At 39.1% G+C, this 22,461-nt stretch overlaps 1 protein-coding gene across 5 annotated transcripts in view; it reads right to left on the bottom strand.

Moving 5' to 3' along the window:
* NLGN4X (neuroligin 4 X-linked) overlaps positions 1-22,461 on the bottom strand; it is a 248,917-nt gene that overhangs the window by 165,723 nt on the left and 60,733 nt on the right. For all 5 annotated transcript variants that reach the window (XM_084632564.1, XM_084632563.1, XM_084632567.1 and 2 more), the window contains one exon: positions 277-1,072. In XM_084632564.1, coding sequence (XP_084488690.1) covers positions 277-748 — 472 coding nt within the window. In that variant the 5' untranslated portion in view covers positions 749-1,072. The remainder of the gene's footprint in view (positions 1-276; positions 1,073-22,461) is intronic.

Raw genomic sequence — 22,461 nt, forward strand, 5'->3', positions numbered from 1 at the left:
TTTGTTTGCCATAACCTTTGGGATTGTGACCCATTTGTACACTGGCCAATGCCTGCAAATAAAACTGCAATTTGGTGACACAAAGCTCTATAAAAATGAATTCATGCAAGCATGCTTAATTGACATAACATTTGCATCTAATGAATATAAAGAGAAACAGTTCAGTTAAATAGATAACATAGAGGAAGTAGAATGAAGTATAAAGCCAGTATCGAAGCTACTCATCATTTGCACAAATAGCGGGCGGGTTGGTTTGTGATTGAATAAAATACTTACCATCCTCAGTGGGCACATAGATATTCAAATAAAGGCAATCTTCATTTTGATCTTGCACGTATGTCACAACGGTATCCAAATTGGCAGTAAACCAGACCGGCAGCATGTCGTTGAGCAGTGACCTCTCATCCAGGTACTGAGGGCAGACGGCAGCAAACTGTGTGGCATTCCGAACACCAGTCCATGAGGAGGGAGGTTCTGGGGGCTGGAATCGCCTCTCCCCAGTTGGAGGGGAGGCATAAGGAACTCCCAGGTACTGCTCCACCGGGCCGAGGATCTCATTGGGCAAAGGTGTTCTTAGGCCACGTATTTTGCCATAATTTGTGGTAACAACAGGGTATTGTGCTTGGCCATCAATGAGGGTAAATCTTATAGCTAGTGCAGTTATCCACAAAAGGAAGTTAGAATTCAACATGACACAGACTGGGGTGAAGATCAAAGGCAGCCATAGGAGTCCCATTGGCCTTGACATTGTTTATATCAACATCAGCAGGGCTCTGTCTTCCGCAGCCAGGGAGACAAAGGGAGATGAAGTGAAAGGCAACACGTAATATTTTCAGGTAGTGAAAAACCTAAGGATGAGTGTGGTTGGTGCCTCAGATGATTGACCATAGACAGATTCCAACGTCAGGACAACCAAGGGAGTCCTCGTCCCTAAGGCCCATCCCCAGGCTCCAATGCTGGTTTAATCCTGGTGGTACTTCCCAGCAGGCCGAGAAGGAGAATGTGGTCAGCAGTCACTCTGCTTCACTGGCACAATGATTCCTTCCAATAGATTCCAGCTAGATCAATTAGCCTATAGCCAAGAGGAAGCAGAGAATTTAAATTAATACATTTATTAACATTGATCAAAACTGCAATATTTTTTACACTTATACAGTGTCTTTCATACCAGGGTTTCCATGTGTTTCATGAATTTTAGTCACTTCTATGAGAGGAATATTACAGTAAATCCCTTTTGAAGATGGAGGTAAAGAGGCTTGCCCAAAGTTACAGAGCAAATCAGTGGCAGGACTGAGAAATAAATCCAGCTTTCCCAATTTCCAGTCTCTTGTCCCTGTCACAGATTCTCAGCCCCCATCAAATCCAAACATGCCTTGACTGTTTCATCAACATTTGCTAGCCTAGACAAACGGGAAAATGTGCATCCCTTCGCACTTCCACTCAAATAAAGCATATTTACTAAACATTTTGCTGCACTAGATAATCTCCTTCTTTTGTCCATGTTATGGTGATTAAATGTGATTACTTATTATTACCTCAAGGATGAAACAAAGGAATATAAAGAAATAAGGTATACCTGTAATTTTTATTTATAAGGATAAACAAAATTGTTGACAAAACAAATTTATCTTCCACAGACATATTAAAAGAACAGCTGACATACAGAAAGTATGCAGCAGAGTTCAGGCAGTATATGATCTGAGTTGCAGTAGGTCAACATATTGTTTTTTAAAATGTAATATAAAGGTTTTTAAACTATTATGTATATCCCATTTCTCTGAAACATAAGCAGCACTATACAGAAGAAAGCTGAGAACCTAGATGCATGATTCGGCTCTCACACTGGCTTTTCTGCTAGTGCAACTCCATTAGCTCCATTGGAGTTACTCTTGAGTTGCACTGATGGATCAGAACCAGGTGCTGGATCATAAGAGCATAAGAACTGCCATACTGGGTCAGACCAATGGTCCATCTAGCCCAGTATCCTGTCTGCAACAGTGGCCAGTACCAGAGTTTCATGGGAAGTGTACAGAACAGGGCAATTATCAAGTGATCCATCCCCTGTTGTCCAGTCTCAGCTTCTGGTAGTCAGAGGTTTAGGGACAACCAGAGCATGGGGTTGTGTCCCTGACCATCTTGGCAAATAGCCATTAATGAACCTATCCTCCATGAACTTATCTAATTCTTTTTTGGCCCAGTTATACTTTTGTCCTTCACAACATCCTCTGGCAATAAGTTCCACAGATTTAACTCTGTGTTGTGTGAAGAAAAACTTTGTTATTGTTTGTTTTGAACTTGCTGCCTATTGATTTTATCTGGTGACCCCTTGTTTTTGTATTGTGGGAAAAGGTATATAACACTTCTCTATTCACCTTTTACACACAATTCATGATTTAACAAACCTCTATCACATCACCCTTAATCATTTCTAAGATGAACAGCCCTAATCTTTTATTAATCTCTCCTCATATGGAAGCCATTTCATAATCTTGATCATCATTTGTTGCCCTTCATCTTTATAAGTGATGATCACTAGTTACCTCAAGATATGAAAGAAAGAAAGAAAGAAAGAAAGAAAGAAAGAAAGAAAGAAAGAAAGAAAGAAAGAAAGAAAGAAAGAAAGAAAGAAAGAAAGAAAGAAAGAAACAGGGCACACCTGCATAGTATATAACAATTGTATTTATCTTTAATGAAAAGGTAGTGTCCAAATATATATGCAAACAATTGCTGAGATGAAAGAAACTCATACAACATATTTGAGGATTTTTTTTTTCAGAAGATGTTCCCTTCCAGTGTTAGAGAGCTGTGTAGCTATTAACATTGATTGTAAATCAGCAACAATTAAAGAGCTATCAGTGTAACTGCCTTTGCATAAAGGAAGAATTCTGAAAGGAATCTCATCCTTTCTTTAGAATATCCATCTTTAATGAAGGGTAGGGGGGAACCCACCAGATTAAGAGGGAACCATAAACAATTTACAGTTCAAAAATCTGAGAAGTAGCTGAACACCAGGTACAAGATATGTTCAAGACACATTTGTTGCCAAAGGGCTTGCAATCTAAACATGCCTTTTCTAAACATTTTTAGAAAGAAGAATCAATAACAGCCCTAAGCAAGAGTCTAACCAGAAATTCCCGTACCTGTATACTCTCTCCCTCCCTGTTCTGCTGCTCCGTGGCTTTCTCTTTGTTGTAACAGTGTGCAACAGCAGCACCTGTGGATACCTGCTATTGCTCCCTCACTCTCTCTTAGCCTATTAATTTCACAGCCCATGCAGCAGGCAGCAGAGCTATCATCCATAGTCTACTGCAGCTTGATGCTACATTCAGAGAGCAGCAGCAGCTCCTCTTGCCTAGGCCCTGCACTGGGAAGGTCACTGGCATAGTTACAAGAACAAGAAGGGGTACTGGCAACTGGGGAGAAATAGTAACAATGGGGATATTGAAGAATGGAAAAGTGAAAAAGACTTGGGTGGTAACAAATGGACAGACAGGAAATCAGAGTTGGGGTGGGGACAGAGACAGAATGAGGGGCAGAGAGAAAGACAAAATAAAACAAGAAAAGTAAGTCAGGGGGCATAATGAACAAGAGGAAGGGAAACAATGCCATGGAAAGAAATAGAACTAACAGACAACTTTAAAAATAATGGGGCAAGATCCTCAGCTGCTGCAAATCAACGTAGAGATACTGAAATCAATGTATACCATTTGCATAGCTGGCCTAGTAAATAACTATATATCAATTTTCTTCTCAGACCTGGAGGCAGGAGCACCAAAGGATTCCTCGCCTATGGCAGCAAAGCATCTAAAGCTGGTTCTGGATGTTCTGAAACCATAAACAGAAGGTTTCCCCACCCCCCTTCTGTTTTGTTTTTCCTTTCGAGTAGACGGTAGGAGTAAGTATAGAATGCATGTTTCTGCTATGCAAAAAGCTTAGAGTTTAGAGTCCAATTGTATACATACACATGTGTGTGATAGCTACTATCTTGGTCAACACACTGGATATTGAATAGGGGAACTCCAGAGCAGAAAGCATGAACTTCTACAACTAGAGCTAAAGAACCAGGCCCTGAAGCTACGGCTATAACAGATCCACATCCCCTATGGAATGGGCAAAAAGTTGGACAAGTTACACATAGCGACCACAGTGTTACACATAAACACCACATAAAAGCAATTATAAGACAACGAATTGACACAGTAAACCCACTATATATCTTGCATGCTGTAGTTGTTAAGCATTAGCTCTATTACCTTACTAAAACTGCAATAGAAGCAGAATTCTTTTTTTGTACTACATGACTGTCACATGCAACTCTACCTAAGTTTAACCCCACCCCCCACAAATGATTGTTTATTAATGACTTGTTATGCTGTACTTAAATATTAAGAACCTTTTGAAGAAGAAGCCTACTTAAAATATGTTCAGGATAGTTTTATTATATTGTTTTCAATGAAGGGGGGTAAATCCCACACTTTTCAACATCTGATCTTACTGGATTTCACTGTTATAAGAAATGCTGATTTGGAAGCCTGATCTGCTAGTAATTAAACTATTTGCTTCATCGAATATAGCATCTTTCTTTTTTATATTATTTAAACTGCAGAATATTTTTCAAAAAGAGTATAAAATGATCACCCTCCAACATACACAGGAAAACATGTATGCTAATTATATTATATGCATGTAATAAATGTATACATTTACACTTTTAAAGAAGCCAGAAGATCTGAATAAAATGAGTGAGAATTGCAAGCTGTATTTATCTTATTCAATGCAGAACTGCACCTGAGGGTAAAAGGCTTTCTTTTTATCTGGGATAAAATGACTTTAGATATTTTACCATAGGACAAATCAATCGGAGGAATGTCTATAAGCATGGGGTTGACTGTTTAATATGTCTGCCTGCATACATACAATTTAAGGGAAAAAAAAGAATATGTTCTTGTCATTATTTCTTATTACTCTTCTTAATTATTTGCTTTGGGGTAGGTACTTTGAGCCACAGATATGGACCAGAGCCAGGCAAGGCATTACAGACAAACAGAAGAAAACAAACAAACACACACACAAAAACAACACCCTCGCCCAAAGAGCAGCAATGGCAGTGGGTCCCTTTCATCCCATCACTGAATGCCAAGGTGGGTGAACCGGGGAAAGTTTCTTCTTCTTAAACTGAAATAATTTGTTTATTACTATTTGTTGTATGGACGACAATGATGATCATTTGAAGAAAAAATATGGGGATAGCTGTGGGCAGGAAAGAAGTATGGCTGGCTATTGTTACATTTACTTCACTCTAATTATAGATTTAAAAATTAGTCTAAGACAGCGGTTCTCAAACTGTGTGTTGGGACCTCAAAGTGGGTTGCGACCCCCTTTGAATGGAGTTGCTAGGGCTGTCTTAGACTTGCTGGGGCCCAGGCTGAAGCTCAGGCCCCACTACCCAGGGCCGAAGCCAAAGACCGAGGGCTTCAGCCCTGGGTGGCAGGACTCAGGTTGCAGGCCCCCTGCATGGGGTTGAAGCTTTACACACACACACACACACACACACACACAGGGGGTGGGGCTTGGGCGGGTTCAGTTTCGGTCCCCCCTCCTGGGGTTGTGAAGTAATTTTTGTTGTTAGAGGAGAGTCGTGGTGCAATAAAACTTGAGAACCACTGAACTACATTATAAACAGTAACATCTCTAACATTCTATCTGAAATTGTATTAAATAAACGCAAAAATTGATTAAGCCTAAATTGCATGAAATTCTGATTCAATTGCCCCAACTTTTACCCCCCAAAATTTTATCAGTATCAGAAAACACAGCATACCAGTATTAACACAGTAACTATATATAGTGTAGGCTGTTTTCTTCTGTAAATATTGAAACCTGGTAATTATTACTCTAATCACTTGTTACATTTTGATCAATAGAGAATAAGATTAACTATTCTTTAAAATATCAGATTGTTATTTCTTCCTTCACTTTTCCAAGTTTTTGTCTGTTTGTTTGATTTATTCATTTTTATCTGCACTAGAGCTTGCTAAAACAGTTTCTCGGAGCATCATTTGAATATATTTAAGTCCATGTCAACACAGAGTGGGGTTAAGTTTTATTCTGTGCCAGTATAGTGTAAAATGCTGGTTGCTTAAAGATGATCAGAGCAGTCAGATGAAATTGTAGTGAAGAGAAGCACAGAAGGAAGCAAATCATATATGATTATATAGCAGTTCCTAGACCAGAGTATTCAGAGGTTAGTGGGAGGGCTGTTATCTGAAACTGGCAAAATAAAATAATAATAATAATTCTCAAAATAAGTATTTGTATGCATTTTGCTACCTCTTCAACAGAACTCAGTTCAAAATTAGGACAGAAAAAAACCCTGCAGGAAATTATTCCTATAGCAACTTCAAATTAGTTATCAAAACTAAAAAACAAAGTAATTCCTTTAATTTCTAGGGCTTGATAAATAATTTCAATAAATTCAAGCTACAGCTACCTGCAGTACCTTTTGTATGGTAATTCTTGGGATTAAGCAGAGAAATCCAAGGTTTCTGCTTGTGAATTTGTAAGGTATTGTCACAAAATTCCCCTCACACGGAGCATTCTAGTGGTGCAGCTCAGTTACTTACCCTTCCCTTCCAAGCGGGAGCAGCAGTGCATCCTAGCTTCCTGAGGGGTAGCTGTGAAAGCAGCAGTGATCTGCTTCACTCCTGGGTTGCTCCCCTGCCTAGATTTTGCCTCTGGTGCAGCCCAGCTGCTTACTTGTCTCTCTCTAGCTGGGAGCAACAACACACACCAGTTTCCCAGCAAAGCAATAGTCCATGCTCATCCTCTTGATCTATCAGTCACCTTTCATCATCAAACATGCTATTCTTGAAATATTGTCCTCCCTTGGCTTCTGTGATTCTGTCCTCTCCTGGTTCTCCCCCTAACTCTCTAAATGCTCCATCAGAGGATCCTTCACATGCATACTCCAACTTTCTGTGGGGTGCCTCAGGGCCTTTGTCTCCTTCTTTTCTTCTTCTACACCTTGACTCTGGATAATCTCATCCACAAATACAAATTTAAGTTCCATCTTTATGGAGATGATTCACAGATCTGCTTCTCTGCTCCAGAACTGTCTTCTTCTGTTGAACATAAAATCCCAGCCTGTCTCTCTGATTTCTCCTTGTGGATGTCTAGCAGTCAGCTCAAGCTCAACATGGCTAAAATGGAGCTCTCCACCAAGTCCTCCCAATTACTTCCTTTCTCAATCACTATAGACAACACCACCATCTTGCTTTCCACTCTGGCCCGTAACCAGGGTCTTATCGTCAACTCGGAAGTCATAGAATCATAGAATATCAGGGTTGGAAGGGACCTTAGGAGGTCATCTAGTCCAACCCCCTGCTCAAAAGCAGGACCCATCCCCAATTAAATCATCCCAGCCAGGGCTTTGTCAAGCCTGACCTTAAAAACTTCTAAGGAAGGAGATTCCACCACCTCCCTAGGCAACGCATTCCAGTGTTTCACCACCCTCCTAGTGAAAAAGTTTTTCCTAATATCCAACCTAAACCTTCCCCACTGCAACTTGAGACCATTACTCCTTGTCCTGTCCTCTTCCACCACTGAGAACAGTCTAGAACCATCCTCTCTGGAACCACCTCTCAGGTAGTTGAAAGCAGCTATCAAATCCCACCTCATTCTTCTCTTCCGCAGACTAAACAATACCAGTTCCCTCAGCCTCTCCTCATAAGTCATGTGTTCCAGACCCCTAATCATTTTTGTTGCCCTTCGCTGGACTCTTTCCAATTTATCCACATCCTTCTTGTAGTGTGGGGCCCAAAGCTGGACACAGTACTCCAGATGAGACCTCACCAATGTCGAATAGAGGGGGACGATCACGTCCCTCGATCTGCTCGCTATACCCCTACTTATACATCCCAAAATGCCATTGGCCTTCTTGGCAACAAGGGCACACTGCTGACTCATAGCCAGCTTCTCGTCCACTGTCACCCCTAGGTCCTTTTCCGCAGAACTGCTGCCTAGCCATTCGGTCCCCAGTCTGTAGCTGTGCATTGGGTTCTTCCGTCCTAAGTGCAGGACCCTGCACTTATCCTTATTGAACCTCATCAGATTTCTTTTGGCCCAATCCTCCAATTTGTCTAGGTCCCTCTGTATCCTATCCCTGCCCTCCAGCGTATCTACCACTCTGTAGTCTCTGTAGTCCTTACATCCAGGCTATGTCTAAATCAGTGATATTCAGACATCAGTGGTTCAGGGGCCAAATTAGTGATCAAAATTACCCAAAAGAGCCACATTGGTTGATAACCCAGTAAAAGCATCCTGATTGGTTAATAATTAAATCACACAGTGTTTTAATATCATGTACTGCAAAAAAGCCGTATGAGACACTGGCAGCTCGTGAGCCTCAGTCTGAGTATCGATGGTCTAAATCTTGCACATTCTTTCTGCATACGATCTCTGAGACACAGCCTTTCCTCTCCATCCACATAGCTAAATCTCTCCTCCAAGCTCTCATCATCTTGTGTCTAGATTCCTGCAACATCCTTCTCTCTGGATGTGAAAAATGCAGTCTTCCCTCACTCACATCCATTCAGAATGATGCTGTAAAGGACATTCTCCTCACCCCTCTCTTTGTATCCCTCCACTGGTTACCCCTTCTCTACCACTTCAAATATAAAGTTCTTGTATTTGCTTTCAAGGCCCTCCATGGGTCAGTCCTCACCTCCCTGTTGTTTCTCATTTGCTACTGAGTTGTAAACTCTTGCCTCTGATAAGCCCTTAATGCCAGTCTCCACTTCCCACTTTTTAAGTGGTCAAACAAGCACCTTCATGCTTATTCCAACCCCCCATCCCTTACACATGGAAGGCACTCCCCATAAATATCTGCAAAGCTACCTTTCTATCTGCCTTCAGAACTCGCCTTTGCCACAATGACTACAAAAAGCTTTACAATGACTAGGCTGCTGATGTGCTGAGACTACAACCTAATATGCTAACTCCTTACACTGCCCCAGTCTGTCTGTCTGTATCCATCTGTTGTCTCTTGTTTTCTACATAGATTATAGGCTGCTTGGGTCAAACTGTCTTTTAGTTCTGTCTTTGTACAACATCCATAATGGGGTCCTTGTCTATGACTAGGGTTCCTAGTGGCTGTGGTAATTACAAATATTTTTTTCTTTTACTTATTATTTGTAATATCACAAATTCAGCATTGCCAACTTCACTGAACAATTACCATGGACACACATGTTGTTCAGGTGACTTCACATGCAAACATCCAGTCAAGTATGTACATGGGAAATAATTTTGCAAATCAGGCCCTAAACAATAAATAATAAATAGAACTAAGCTTCCCTGTTTGAACCATGAAAATGATCAGTCAGCACCAAAGTCAACTGAGCTATACGAGCTGATGATCTGAACCTTATTTCTATATACAGGGTCTGATTCACCACTGCATTCCCCCAGTTCTATGAAGGTGTCACTTCATTTGTTTTTCTATGGGGTTTTAAAAAACATATTTCTCTATTTACTTTGTTGTTCACCTTTTAGCTGTGCAGATACAAAAGAAAGGGCTGATTGCCTATCAACAGTGCATATGGAAGGCTATGGAGCTAGCAATGTACAGCTCTTATTTTTAATGAAAAAATGCAACAACAAAAAATAGAAAATCACGAAAGACTCCATGATAGGTTTCAGATAGAGCTATAGTTAGAAGTAACTAAGGACAAAAGCAGGACTTCCATGCACTCTTTCATTACAAGAAGGATTTTCTAGAAATTCCAGAAGAAAATAGCAATATTAATTTTATACATTTCATGGTATAGTTAAATAATTAATTATTCCAACCTATGTGCTAAGTTTACACTGGTCTAAGTGTACCTGGATAGTCTCTCAGACAGATTTTGACAATGTCATCAAATCTTCCAGGTCAGAAACTATAGTCATCATTTACTTTCCACAAATGGACACCTATTTATCTCTCACACATTTTTATTTCAATGGCTCCTGCCACCAGCTACAACTCATTCTCAATTTCTGTGTCTCATACATTATCTAAAAGAATGGTGTGATTATGAGGAAAAGGCCATACAGTCACCCAAACTGTTTTCAAGAATTCCAGTTTTCTCAATTTGGAAAAAAAAAATTGAAAAGCAAGGACCATGTTTATGAACTACTCCCTCTTTTAGGAAAACAAAGGACTGATACTTTTAACTGCACCACAGACAATCAGTACTTTAGAGCTAAATATAAATGCAACCACCATCATGAATATACTTCTACATTTTTAATGTTATGTATTTAAAATATGCACTTCCATCTTTCCGTTTTAAAAATACAAATAAGTATTTTCTTTGAGACAGACATATGCAGCAATACAGTGAAATGGAACACCCATGCCACATCATAGACTTACACATCCAGATGGAGGGCATAATGCAGGACTAAAGGGGGCAGTCACACTTATCTTTATCTCTGTTTAATTTCAAGTCTTTTATCTTGTAGGAAGAAAGTGTGATAGCAATTCAGTGTCTAGGTCATCTCCAAATGATAAATTTCTACTTGTATTGATAATTTGATAAACATGCAAATAAAAATGAGATGAGAGAAAAGCAGCACTTATTAAAATATATAGTATTTCCTTTTTTTTTTCATTTCTTCCTAGTTCTGAGTAAGATAAAATATCTTTTGGACTCTTTTATACTCTTAGACCTTTTGACATGTTCTGTACAATGGTTTTATAATGATTCAGAATGTGTGAAAGGGCAAGAGAGCCTTTCCTTGGCAATTGTTTTCCCACCTGTATTAACCTCATTTCAACCAGTATCACCTCCCTGGGGGATGTCTGGTATCTTCTTTGAGTGACTTGACTTGTCTGTGATTTTCTAATGGGCAGTTAGTGCACTCTTCTCAAAATCTAAACTTGACCATTAGTGATGGGAACGTGAGCTTCCCATGACTGAACAGATTCAGCAGCAACTCAAATGCCTCAAGCCTGCAGGACAGAGAGGTCATGACATAGTCTTTAAAATAATGTGACAACATGCTGCGCTTGCGAGGTAGTGTGACAAGGGCAGTGAGCCTTTTTTGTTCGGAAAGAGTCCAGTGCATAAATATGACTAGAGGCAAGCATCAGAACACAAATTTCTTGATTTGTTGGTATTTGGTTAATCCTAGCTGCAAAGCCTAAGCAAATTCCACATTCATTCCAATATGTATTCTGTGGAAATACTGCTCGTCAAAACAAACATGCTTAAAGCACGGTCTAGCAGAATTCCTGAATTCTATTCCTGGCTGTGTCACTTGTGATGTGCCTTTGCAAAAGTTTTTTACCCTCTTCTATGCCTCACTTTACCCAGCTGTAAAAACAGTAGCATAATAATTATGTGCATTATTCCAGATCCATTTGTCCGACGCAATTCAGAAATAGCACTCCAAAAGAAAACATGATGTAGCCAAAAACCAGTGTGTTCACTACAGCACCCTGGGAATGCAAATGCTACTGTAGTTAAAACCCACTTAAGCCTGGAACAGAAGAATTCAGTAATGAGTAACTAAATGATAAAAATACATAAAAACCAAGATTGGTACAGAATGCATTAAAAAATCTTACTAATTTTGCTTTCAAAATTAATCCTCTTAAATGGAGGATCACTGACCAAATATCCATGTGCCTCAGCAATTACTGTTCAAAGGTACGAAAATTAACTTTACCACTTCAAGTACTAATGACATCTAGATGTGATAGTGGGCAGCACATTAGATGTAAACTTGAAATAGGTTATGGCAGCTAAAAACTGCCAGTGGAATTTGGGGCTGTCCAGACAGAGATATTGTACCACCCAGCAGGAAGATAGTAATCCCTTCTCTGATGATTCTGGCCAGATGATGTCCAAAAATATTGCTTTCTTTCATTTCTAGGCATATCATTACCAGACAGATTTTTTTTTTTTGACAAACTGGAGGGAGTGCAGAAAAGAGTGACAAAATATTATTCAGGGGCTGGCAAATACAGATGAGGATAGGTTAAAACAAGGAAGCAGGCACCATGAAACTCAAAGGTTAAGCCTGGGATTTTCAAAGACCTAAAAGAGTTAGGTGACTTTTAATGGGAGTTGGGTGCCTGACTGCTGGAGGATCCTTAAATAGAGTTTTGGCTGGGATCTTCTGGTATCAATGGGAGCAGAATCAGTCCCAATATAGGGAGTCTGGTTATTCATGGCTGTGCTAAACTGTGCTATTTATATATGGCTTTCAATTTGGGGTCCCCCAACAGGCAACTCAGGAAAGGACTATGTCAGGAAGGTACAATCCCTTCCTGAGCACTGTGGTGCACAGGCAGACTGCATACAATGCATCATCCTTTACGATGGTTCTCCTTTCTTCTCTGTCTCCCCACCACTGCCTGAACCTCAGGACTGCATAGGGGGAACAGTACCTCCAAGCCATTCAGTGTAGAAACTGCAACTATGGCTCTCTCCTTTATTTATGGGTGCAAAGGGAGGAGGAAGAAGAATTATGAGTCTTTTTGTGTACCTGTAAAATCTGGCCCTAATCTGGTACCAAAGATGGAGAGAAATATTTAGTATGAGGTAGTATAAACTCGAAAGCAATTAATTGAATTTAAGAAGAGACAATAAAAGACTAAGTATCAGGAGAAGTGTCCCAAAACTGTAGATCTGCAAAACTGAGGAACAGACTAAGAGTGGCAGATGCTCCATCCCATTAGAGGATTTAAAACTAGGCTGGACAAAGCTCTAAAACCAAACTAACATAATAGATTTTTTGCCTTATCTACTTGCTACCAAAAAGTGTAAGATGAAGAAAACCAAAAAGTGTAAGATGAAGAAAATAGAAAGGGGGTGGGGGAGGAGGATAGAAACAGAAATTCTATATTGAAAAAAATCTTTTTAATTAGATGGAACACACAGAGGACTTAGGTGCTGCCTTTCCACACCGCACTCCCCCGCCACCCAAGAGAAAAAGAACCAGATCAGGGGGGAAAGACTGTGTTTATTATTCACCACAAGTCCACAGTAAGCAAACATACTGTTTTGGTATTTTTCTGTTGTTAGTAACAGAGATAACCCTGTGAAAATGATTTGTTTGACAGCCTCTATCATTCGACCAAACACACAACATTTAAAAATGTCATCTAGGGCTTGGTTAATTATATTTTACTGCATCAGTGACCTTTCAGAACTTTAGCTCAATTCATCATCTTTGCTCCAGCAGTAAAGCAGGTCAGAAAGCAGAAGAACAAAAAAAGATTCCAAAATATGAGAATTTGTCATTTCTCCCTCGATTTGATGCAAGTTTTCCAACCAGTTCAAGCCAACAGCATAACCAAGACACCTCCTTCAATTTGACACACTGCAGTTCATCACTGAGCTCTGTTTATGAGCTTGTACTTCATTTTCAACAATGCTCAAAAACATTAGGTAATTCATTGTGAAATATTTCAATCAAGCCTAAAGTTAGCATATATATTTAACAGTGATGATACAGGTATATAAGACTTATATGCATTATGATATTGTTATGTTATTATTATTTGTAATGGTAGGATCCTTTTAAGGATTGTGCTAGGTATGGTGTGTACATATGGGCCTTGATCCTGCTATAATTGAAATCAATGACAAACTCCCACTGACTTCACTGGTGCAGGATCAGGTCCATAATGCGAAGATGGACCTTGTCCCAATGTGGATATACATGTATAATCCTTATTTTGCTTAGTCCTTCCTCACAGGTGAAAGATTCACATATATATACACACAGTCTATTCCATGCAGGCATATCCCAAATCATTTTACCAACACTGAGAAACCCCAATACCATTTTAAGAGGCCTGCCTCAAAAATCCGGATTAAGATTTACCCATGATGATCATGTTTGACCAAATCTTCAGTGATATTACACAGACAGAGAACTCAGTCATTGGATCACTTGAAATGAGATGGAATATATTTTGAATTATCTTTCAGAGCTAAAATTGTCAAGAAGTATATATTTTTCCCTGTTTTCTGACGTAAATCCATTGGTCAGGAAAAGAGCACAAGGCTTTTAAACTGCAGTTCAACCACCTTCTATCATGACCTTCACAATGTCTGTGAAGCAGATTTCTTTTCCCCCCAGTATTAACTTCCATTCCTCTATCAACCTTTTTGTCATTTTCAAAGCATTACTCTATGGTATCTTCCCTAAAGCAGAGTCATATCTCACTGCACAAGGTTATCAGTTCATTTCCACCATCTCTACAGTTAGTCTTTACTAAAATATCACTGATAGTTCTGGGCAAAAACAATATTATATAAAGGATGCACAGTTATTTTGCTCTCTCCCTGAAGTGGACAGCAAACATAACTCTTTGCTGTTTGCAAGAGAGCTATGTTCCCCTAAACTTCCCTGGTTCAAAAACCACTATTTATCAGGGACCTTCGAATGGCTCGGTGTAGAATGATTACAGTTCATATTATTTAGAATGTTCCATCTGTTTTCACAGAACAACAAAAACTGCATGTGAGCTTTCATAATTTTTAATAGATGGTGCAATGAATCGTTAGGTATTTCATAGACTTGTCTGACCGTATACCACACTGTACAAAGAACAATATTCACTGCCCTCTCATGGTGAAACAAACTACACTTTATGTTTCCAAGTGGTACAAGTCTCTGATTGTAGCTTACTTCTATTAGGTATTCAAAGCTTCTGAATTTCTTTAAGAGAACAAAGTAAATATAAGCACTGTGCAAAACATACACAGGCAGACTACATGATTGTGTGAGCAAAAAGTCTCATTGGTATATGTAACCAGGGTCCTAGTGGAGGCCAGCTATGGTCACTCAATTAGGGTGAACTGCAAAGACTGGGGCAGTCAAACTTCCAAAAGCTAGTGGATATTCCAATACTTAGATTCACCAAGCCAGCATAAAACAGCTTCTTTATTACCTTACTGGTTACTCAGAAGTCCAAACAACACAGTTCCCTTAAAGTGATCCAGCCTCAGGCCTCCATCCAGGTACCCACGTCAAATCTGATGAAAATTTTAGTAAATCTTATTTCATCATATAAAAGAAAAGGTTCTATCAATCCCAAAGGATCGGACACATTCCCTCCCAGGTTAATGAATGCCTCAGATCTTAGTCAAATACACGCTACAGCCAGTTCTTATTAACTAAAATCTGAAGGTTGATTTATAAAAAGAAAGAATGAAAGAAAGGTCAGAGTTAAAATTGGTTAAAAGAATCAATTACATACAGTAATGGCAAAGTTCTTGTAGCAGTGGCTCAGGCTTGTAGCAGTGATGGAATAAACCGACCATATATTGACTTAAGTCAAGTCTCTGGAGTACACCCACAGTTTGGATGGGTCATTCAGTCCATTGTTCAGAGCTTCAATTTGTAGCAAAGTTCCTCAAGAGGTAACAAGCAGGATTGAAGTCCAAATGGAGAAGATGCAGCTGCCTTTTATTGTCTCTTACCATGAGGCCTATGCTTCCTTTGTTTCAAACACAAGCTGCCCAGCACATGGCTTGGAAGCCTTAAACTTCTCTCCATAGGTGTTTCCCTGCATGCCTTGCTGAGTCATAAAGTGTATCTGCCTTCTCTCAATGGGTCAGTTGTACAGCTGATGGTCCCTAATGGGCCTTCAAGCAGGCTAGGCAGTGCTGATGGTGCCACCCAGAAGCCTAGCACAAGTTTGAAATACAGACATACATACATATCTATAACTCATAATACAAAGGTGATACAAACATATGAACAAGATTATCATATCTGGCAAATTATGACATTTTGCAGATATCTTAAATGGCATATCTGGCTGATTACGTCCTGGGCGTTACCCCAGAAGCAAACATTTGAAATCCAGTTATAGAGCCAATACTTATACCTTTAAGTACAAAAATGATACATGCATACAGATAGCATAATCAATCTAACCAGCAAATCATAATCAGCATAATCATAACCAGCAAATTTCATAGCCATCTTATTCAACAACCTTTGTACAATATTTGCTGCAAATATAGACAAGTGGTTGCAACATGATCTATATGGTCATATTTTAATCAGATAAGTCACAGTATGATTTTAGAATATGACATAGCTCCCCTCAATTTCTCCTCCCTTCCCAAGACCTCTCTTACTTTTGTCTTTTCTTTCCCCACAGTCCCTTCACTTCTTACAAAACCTTCTCAGTTTTCTCCATATCTGTCTTCCGTTCTCACTTTGTTTTATCTAATCCCTCAGTCTCTCTCCCACCTTCCACCCAGAACTGTCTCATTAATGCTCACCTACCTCTTTCCCAATCCCTTTTACTATTCTCCTTCTCTCCATTTTCACTTCCATTTGTCTAGGTTCTTATATGGCTCCCAGGTCCATGTTAAATGAGCACCTCCCAAATGTATGTAGTGTACACAAAGCTATATGTTCCTCTTTCTTGCATTCTCTGCAGTCAGAAGGGATTAGACTTAATTTACTATGGGGTTTTTTTGTTGTCTTTCCTTACACACACACACACACACACACACACGTATGTATGTATGGATGTATGTATGTGGTGTTACTATGGAAAGGATAGAATGCAATAATTTTGTGACACACAGAGGAACTAGCAAGAAGGATTGATCTCTTTATCCTGGTCACAGTTACCTGATATGGGCCAGGGTTGAAAAAGGTTAGATCCTGTCTCATGGCAGAGGTCACTTACACCACTGGTTACTAGTACATCATCTCTTTAAAAAAAATCGAACATTACTAATAAACCATGATATAATCCAACAATAGCATGCACAAACTAATACAGTCAATTAATAAAACACATATCTAGGACATAGTCAGGTTGGCAACCTGAACCCTTTGACAGACAAGAGGATTATTCTCCATCTTATTGGACATCTGTCAGTAATTCCTATCTGTGTACCTTAGTCGCTGTCTAGCTGATCACACACCTGCTTCTTTTTTCTCAAAATAGTTCCTTCTGTAGTAGCCTCTGCTGAGGCAGAGGTGGATCCATCATCTAAAGTATTTGTTTTCTGCTCCTTATGTTTTTCATTCGCAGTGACTTGGTGGGCACATTATTAGGTCAGCAACATTCTGGATGGCCTTGAGAAACAGAGAACCAGTGTCCCCTTTGTTTTTGTTTAGACAGCTGCTGTTCCTCCAGTAGGACTGCCCCCAGAAGGGATGGTATATCTGTCACCTGGGCAGGTTGCCAGCAACTTCCTGTTTGGAATCTAACATTTTCTTCCACTTGCAATGGGGATAACTGTCTGGCATTGCTTGATGCAGTATTACTCCTGCTCTGATTTCCTGACATATTGCTATTTTATAATGATTTAAACAATTTTTGTAACAATTAGCTTTCTTAGACGCTGGCGCTAAAATTGCTGTCCTTCTGCACATACAATTCTGAATGGGCAATTCTGAAAATTTATTTAAGGGTATTTTAATATTCCAACAATGCTAAATACAGATACTATTAATCTACCAGGAATTGAGCCCCCTTTGAAATGAGTCCTTTGCTATTTGTCCTGACTTGCTGAAAACCCATTTGCCAGTGTATACTAAGGCCCTGATGTGGTTCATTTGAACTGATAAATAGATACATAAAACAACAACAATGTAACATTTAGTAGAGCTGCTTGAACTTTTCTGAATTGTGAATTTACATTGTTTTTGCAACATTTGTGACAAATTATCTCAATATTGATCAACTATAGAATTACTTGAAAAGTGTTGACATTTTAATGCAAAAATTTCGTTGACATTTCAAATTTAGATAGGAAAAAGGGGATGATCTTCATTCTACCCTCCCCACAAAAATCTCAGTTTTTCAACCAGCTCTAAAATTTACATTGCTGTAGCATGTGGAGACCAACCCAATCAGAAACCCATTGTGCTAGGTACTGCACAAACATTTAAATGTTCCAATCTTAAAAAAAAGAAAAGAACAAGGAAGTTGTGAAAATAAATCATTAGTAAATTTGTGGCCCTTGTGTATTAATTTAATTTTCTTGTTCAGCCACCAAACAAAAAAAAACTTATTCACTCAGTTCTTGTGACAACTTTAAAAATTCCTTTTGCCAATCATGCCAACGCCATTCCATACTGTTCTCAAACAACATTCTGAGTGAAACAACTCATGGTAACAAATTTAGTGATGAATTTGTTTTATATGTGAATGTGCCTATAAACCTACTTCTTTCATCCCAGGAAACATAGCATAAAGATCAGGTCAAGCCACTAGTGATGATAAAAAAGAAGTTGAAGTCAAATCTTCATTCATTTGTCGTATGATATTCCACTCTGTGTTCAAATTCTCTATTCTGCCCTGAGCACATGGCAGCCCCATTGCTGGTAATGCCTCACTCCACTCAACTGTGGGTGTTTTATAGGACAGGGATCTGTAAAAGCTACATAGAGGTTGAGTAGAATCTAGAAGTCACTGTTGTAGATTTTTAAGAATCAAGTCTGTGTACTTTTTCAGTTGTCTTAACAAACACTTCTTGTCCTCTTCACTTAAGGATTCAGTATAAATACCTTCAGTAGTCAACTTCTGGACTGAAGTCTTTGCTTCTTCCAGTACTTTTTCAATGGATAGCTCTCTGATTGATCCAAATGTAGCTTCTATTCCTGGACAAAGATCTACACTGTTGTAGCAAATGCCTAGATGGCATTGTTTAATGACCCAAGTGGTTTCAACAGTAGACTTACAAGAGAGAGAATGGCAATAGTCTTCTCTGAACATAGTAGCAAAAGTAATCCACCAGCCTCACTACTTAGATCCATCCCACATTGGTAGATACTTTCCAAAGCGAATAATAACAGCTGAAGTAATTTTAAGACAACAGCCAAGAATCGTTCATGAGAAAGCCAGAGGGTTTTCCCAGGCTAGACTAATTCAAACTTCAGTTCCAGTGTATCTTCTATATTTTCCAAGATATTCAGTCTTTTTGGACTCTTGCTGAAAAAAATATAATGAAGACATTAAATTTATAGCTTTTTTAATGTCTTTGGAAGAGTCTACAGCTCGTACTACCTCTAGTTGGAGTAGATGGCCTCTGCAGTGTGTATAGGAAAGATCAGGGTTATACTTTTCTCTGAGCAAAGCTTGTACTCCATCATGTCTTCCAGAGAAGTTTGCAGCTCCATCAAATGCACAAGCAGCCATCTGTTTGGGGTCCAATTGACAAGCATTTAACTCTTCTAAGATGTGGGTTGTCACATATGCAGCCAATGTGTCTTCTATAACTTGAACACCTAGAAATGTATCTACTGGCCTACCACTGACATCAAGATAATGTACACAATGACTTAATACTTGGTGTCCATTTGCATTGGTGCATTTATCAGCCATGTATGCATTTTTTTTGAATGTGGTGAGAAAGTTCTTCACTTTTTCAACTGTTGAGTCTTTCACTGTTGCACCACATGCGTCTAGCCAGTCAGTTGAGTTTCTTGCAGAAAGACAGTGAGCATTTGCTGGTCTTGTTCAGAACCAGTGTTCAACTTCAGGATGAACAAGTGACAATGCACTTAACATTGGCCTCCAGTTTGTAGCGAGTGGTATCTCTTGCTTAAATAGAAAGTATGATGCCACAGTCGTGTTTGTTCGCATGAACTGTGTTGTGTCTCTAGCATTCTTAACAACCTTATTAACACACACTGGTGTTGTCCTTGGTCAGTGGAGACTCAGGGGTCAGAGGTGCTTTCACATGAGTTCACCTCTCAGGTGGGGGGCAAGAAGGCACCTTGCTTGTTCCTCCAGCTGCTCACTATTCGCTCTGGCCACTGTTGTTTGTTGTGCCACTGTTCACTCCATCGCTCTGTTGCCAATGGTCCTGCACTGTTACCTTCTGTTACCACCTGCCACTGTGACCTCTGCGAGTTGGTCTCTTGAGGTTTCACCCAGCTCTCAGTGATTTCAGCTGAGCTCTCAGTGGGGGAATCCCGTTGCTAGTGCAGACTGGGCCATCTCTTCCACAGAAACATTGTCCCACAGCAGGTCATTATCAGTGATTTCAGCTGTAGTGGTCACTTAACAAAACAAAAGACTATCTATGGAGCCTAATCAGCTCTGTTCATACTTTTCAAATCTATTATACTTTTTCAGATACATGTATTTTATCATACACTTTATATGCTTTTAAAGTATGTATTAATGTTTCAATTTCAATTCAAATTTCCAAACAATCACTAAACTGGCAACACTCCATGTAACTAGTTCACAAAACTGGGGGGGGGGGAATTCAAGGGGTGTAGGGAAATCCCTGCTGTTAATCCAGTAAGCAGTGCCTGTTTTCACTTAGTACCATCTGATGTTACCATCCAGTCAAGTTCAGCTTTTCCTTTGTCTTACAGTGCTAATGGGATACTGTGTGGTATGCCTATTACACCTCTCAACCACTGGAAGATTAAATGGGTAACAGAGACCTAAACAATATTGAGCAAAGGAATAAAAAGCATAGCAGAGATTCATCAGCATGTTAACATACCTAAGAAAATTTGTCCCTATTTCATCACAATTTATTGCTCTATTCATCCTGTGTCTGAACTCTGTAAAATCCCCTTCTCTCTTCACCAAGTACTGCCCTCTTCAGCCTTTTCCTACCAGACCACACATCCCCAACACACATGGACAGGGGTATAATGCCACCCCAATATCCCGGTTACATCTCCCAATCAGCCATCCCTACCTCTGGCTGCTCCTCTCCGCTGCTGGAAATAGGAAACTGCTGCTTCAGAGCAGTTAAGTGTAGGCAGTGGGACTCACACTCATAGACATGTTATAGAGGCAGGTCAAGGTTGAGTTTGTGAAGGTTCACCACTGACTTAGCTGAACTCCATGGGGATGAGTCAGGTGGTTTGAAGAGATTTCCAGACACTGTAGGAACGGTGAAAGCAGCTGAAAAAGACAACCTGAAATCCAGAGTGTTTCACAAACAGCAGACTGCTTGAGAGGTATGATGGGGTGGTTTTGGCACTGTGCTAAGATCTATATCAGTGTGATGTATTATAACACGAACAAATCCAATCCCATGAAATACCTCATAGAATTCTTTAACAATAGCTTTTGCATTTTGTTTAGTGGACAAATTATACATGGGCCTTCCTGTTCCACTACAGTATATCAAGTAGTATTTGTCCTTTTACAGATGCGCCAGCGTTTTTACCAAATGGGCACATTTAGTGCCCACTATATGAAAGAAGTTTAATTTACATGTTTAATACTAGACTACAATCACCAATTATTGTGTACACTCTTTCTGTGATTATGGTGTACTCAGCTCCAATATCTACACTGAAATTCACAGTTCAAATATTTCAAGTGTCACAAACCCATCTGTTGTAGCACCTTACTTTGTAAAATTATTAAGAGTCTCAACAAAGTTCTGTTTCTGTAACATCATCGGAAATTTGTTCCCTAGCTACATGTTCTTTAATTAATTTTTGTTTTTGCATTTCTTTGCAATCTGTGCTAAGCATCATAGTTTTGCACCTTATTCTGCTGTACATCTTTGGATTGTGCTCTGTTTCCCAATGTATTATAAATAAATTTGGTCTCTGCCATTGGTATATCCTTGTTATTCTTTATTAATTAGATGCATTTCACTGTTTGCTAACACTTCCATTTAAGAGGAATAGCTTGCAAATATTTATTGGCTGTGGGGTTTTTTTGGGGTTTTTTTGCAAAGTCTAGTTCATTTTTCGAAACCACCTCATTTTGACCTGTTTATCAGTTATACCCCAAATAATTCAGTCTCTAATTAGTCTATCTGTTAAGTATTCAGTCACATGACTTAGCATTATTATATAGGTCAATAATATAATAAGTGATTTTTTTAAATTATTTTCTGAGTTGCAGTTAATAACACAGAATTAGAAATAATATTTTAAATAGTTAGGAAGGCAAATTCAATTGCAAGGGGAGGGGGAAAACCAAGTACATGTTTAACAAGAACCCTAATACAACATTGGTATTTGCAGCCATTTATTAACAGAAAAAATACCATGAAATGAAAAGGAGTTTTGGCCCTACCCCTGTAGTGATCTCAAAAGTTAAGATAATGTTTTCCTACTTTCAGTTTATAGCTGAAGTAATTTGTGAATCAATGTCCTTGGATAGAAAAACAAAAACAGGTATGCATTTCCCTTAATGGGCAGTAGTATTTAAATAGTTGTATGTAATATGCTTATTACCTTCTCACCAAATTTTATTGTTACCCTCTCTCTCAGCTGAGTATAATTCAAACGGGCCAAATCAGTTACCATTCAAAGGACAAATGAAAGATTAAGGATTCCTCAGGAACGGTTTACTTGTCAAAGCAACTAAGTACTAAGGCTATTTAAGAACAAGTTATGGATAAACTAACAAATGGTTTGTATTCAATGTACATCCTGACTTGCTCTTAATCTGTAATTATTAGAGTAGGGAAGTTTTTTTCAAAATGTTTA

The sequence above is a fragment of the Lepidochelys olivacea genome (assembly GCF_965140295.1).
Source record: "Lepidochelys olivacea isolate rLepOli2 genome assembly, chromosome: 1".
NCBI lineage: Eukaryota > Metazoa > Chordata > Testudines > Cheloniidae > Lepidochelys > Lepidochelys olivacea.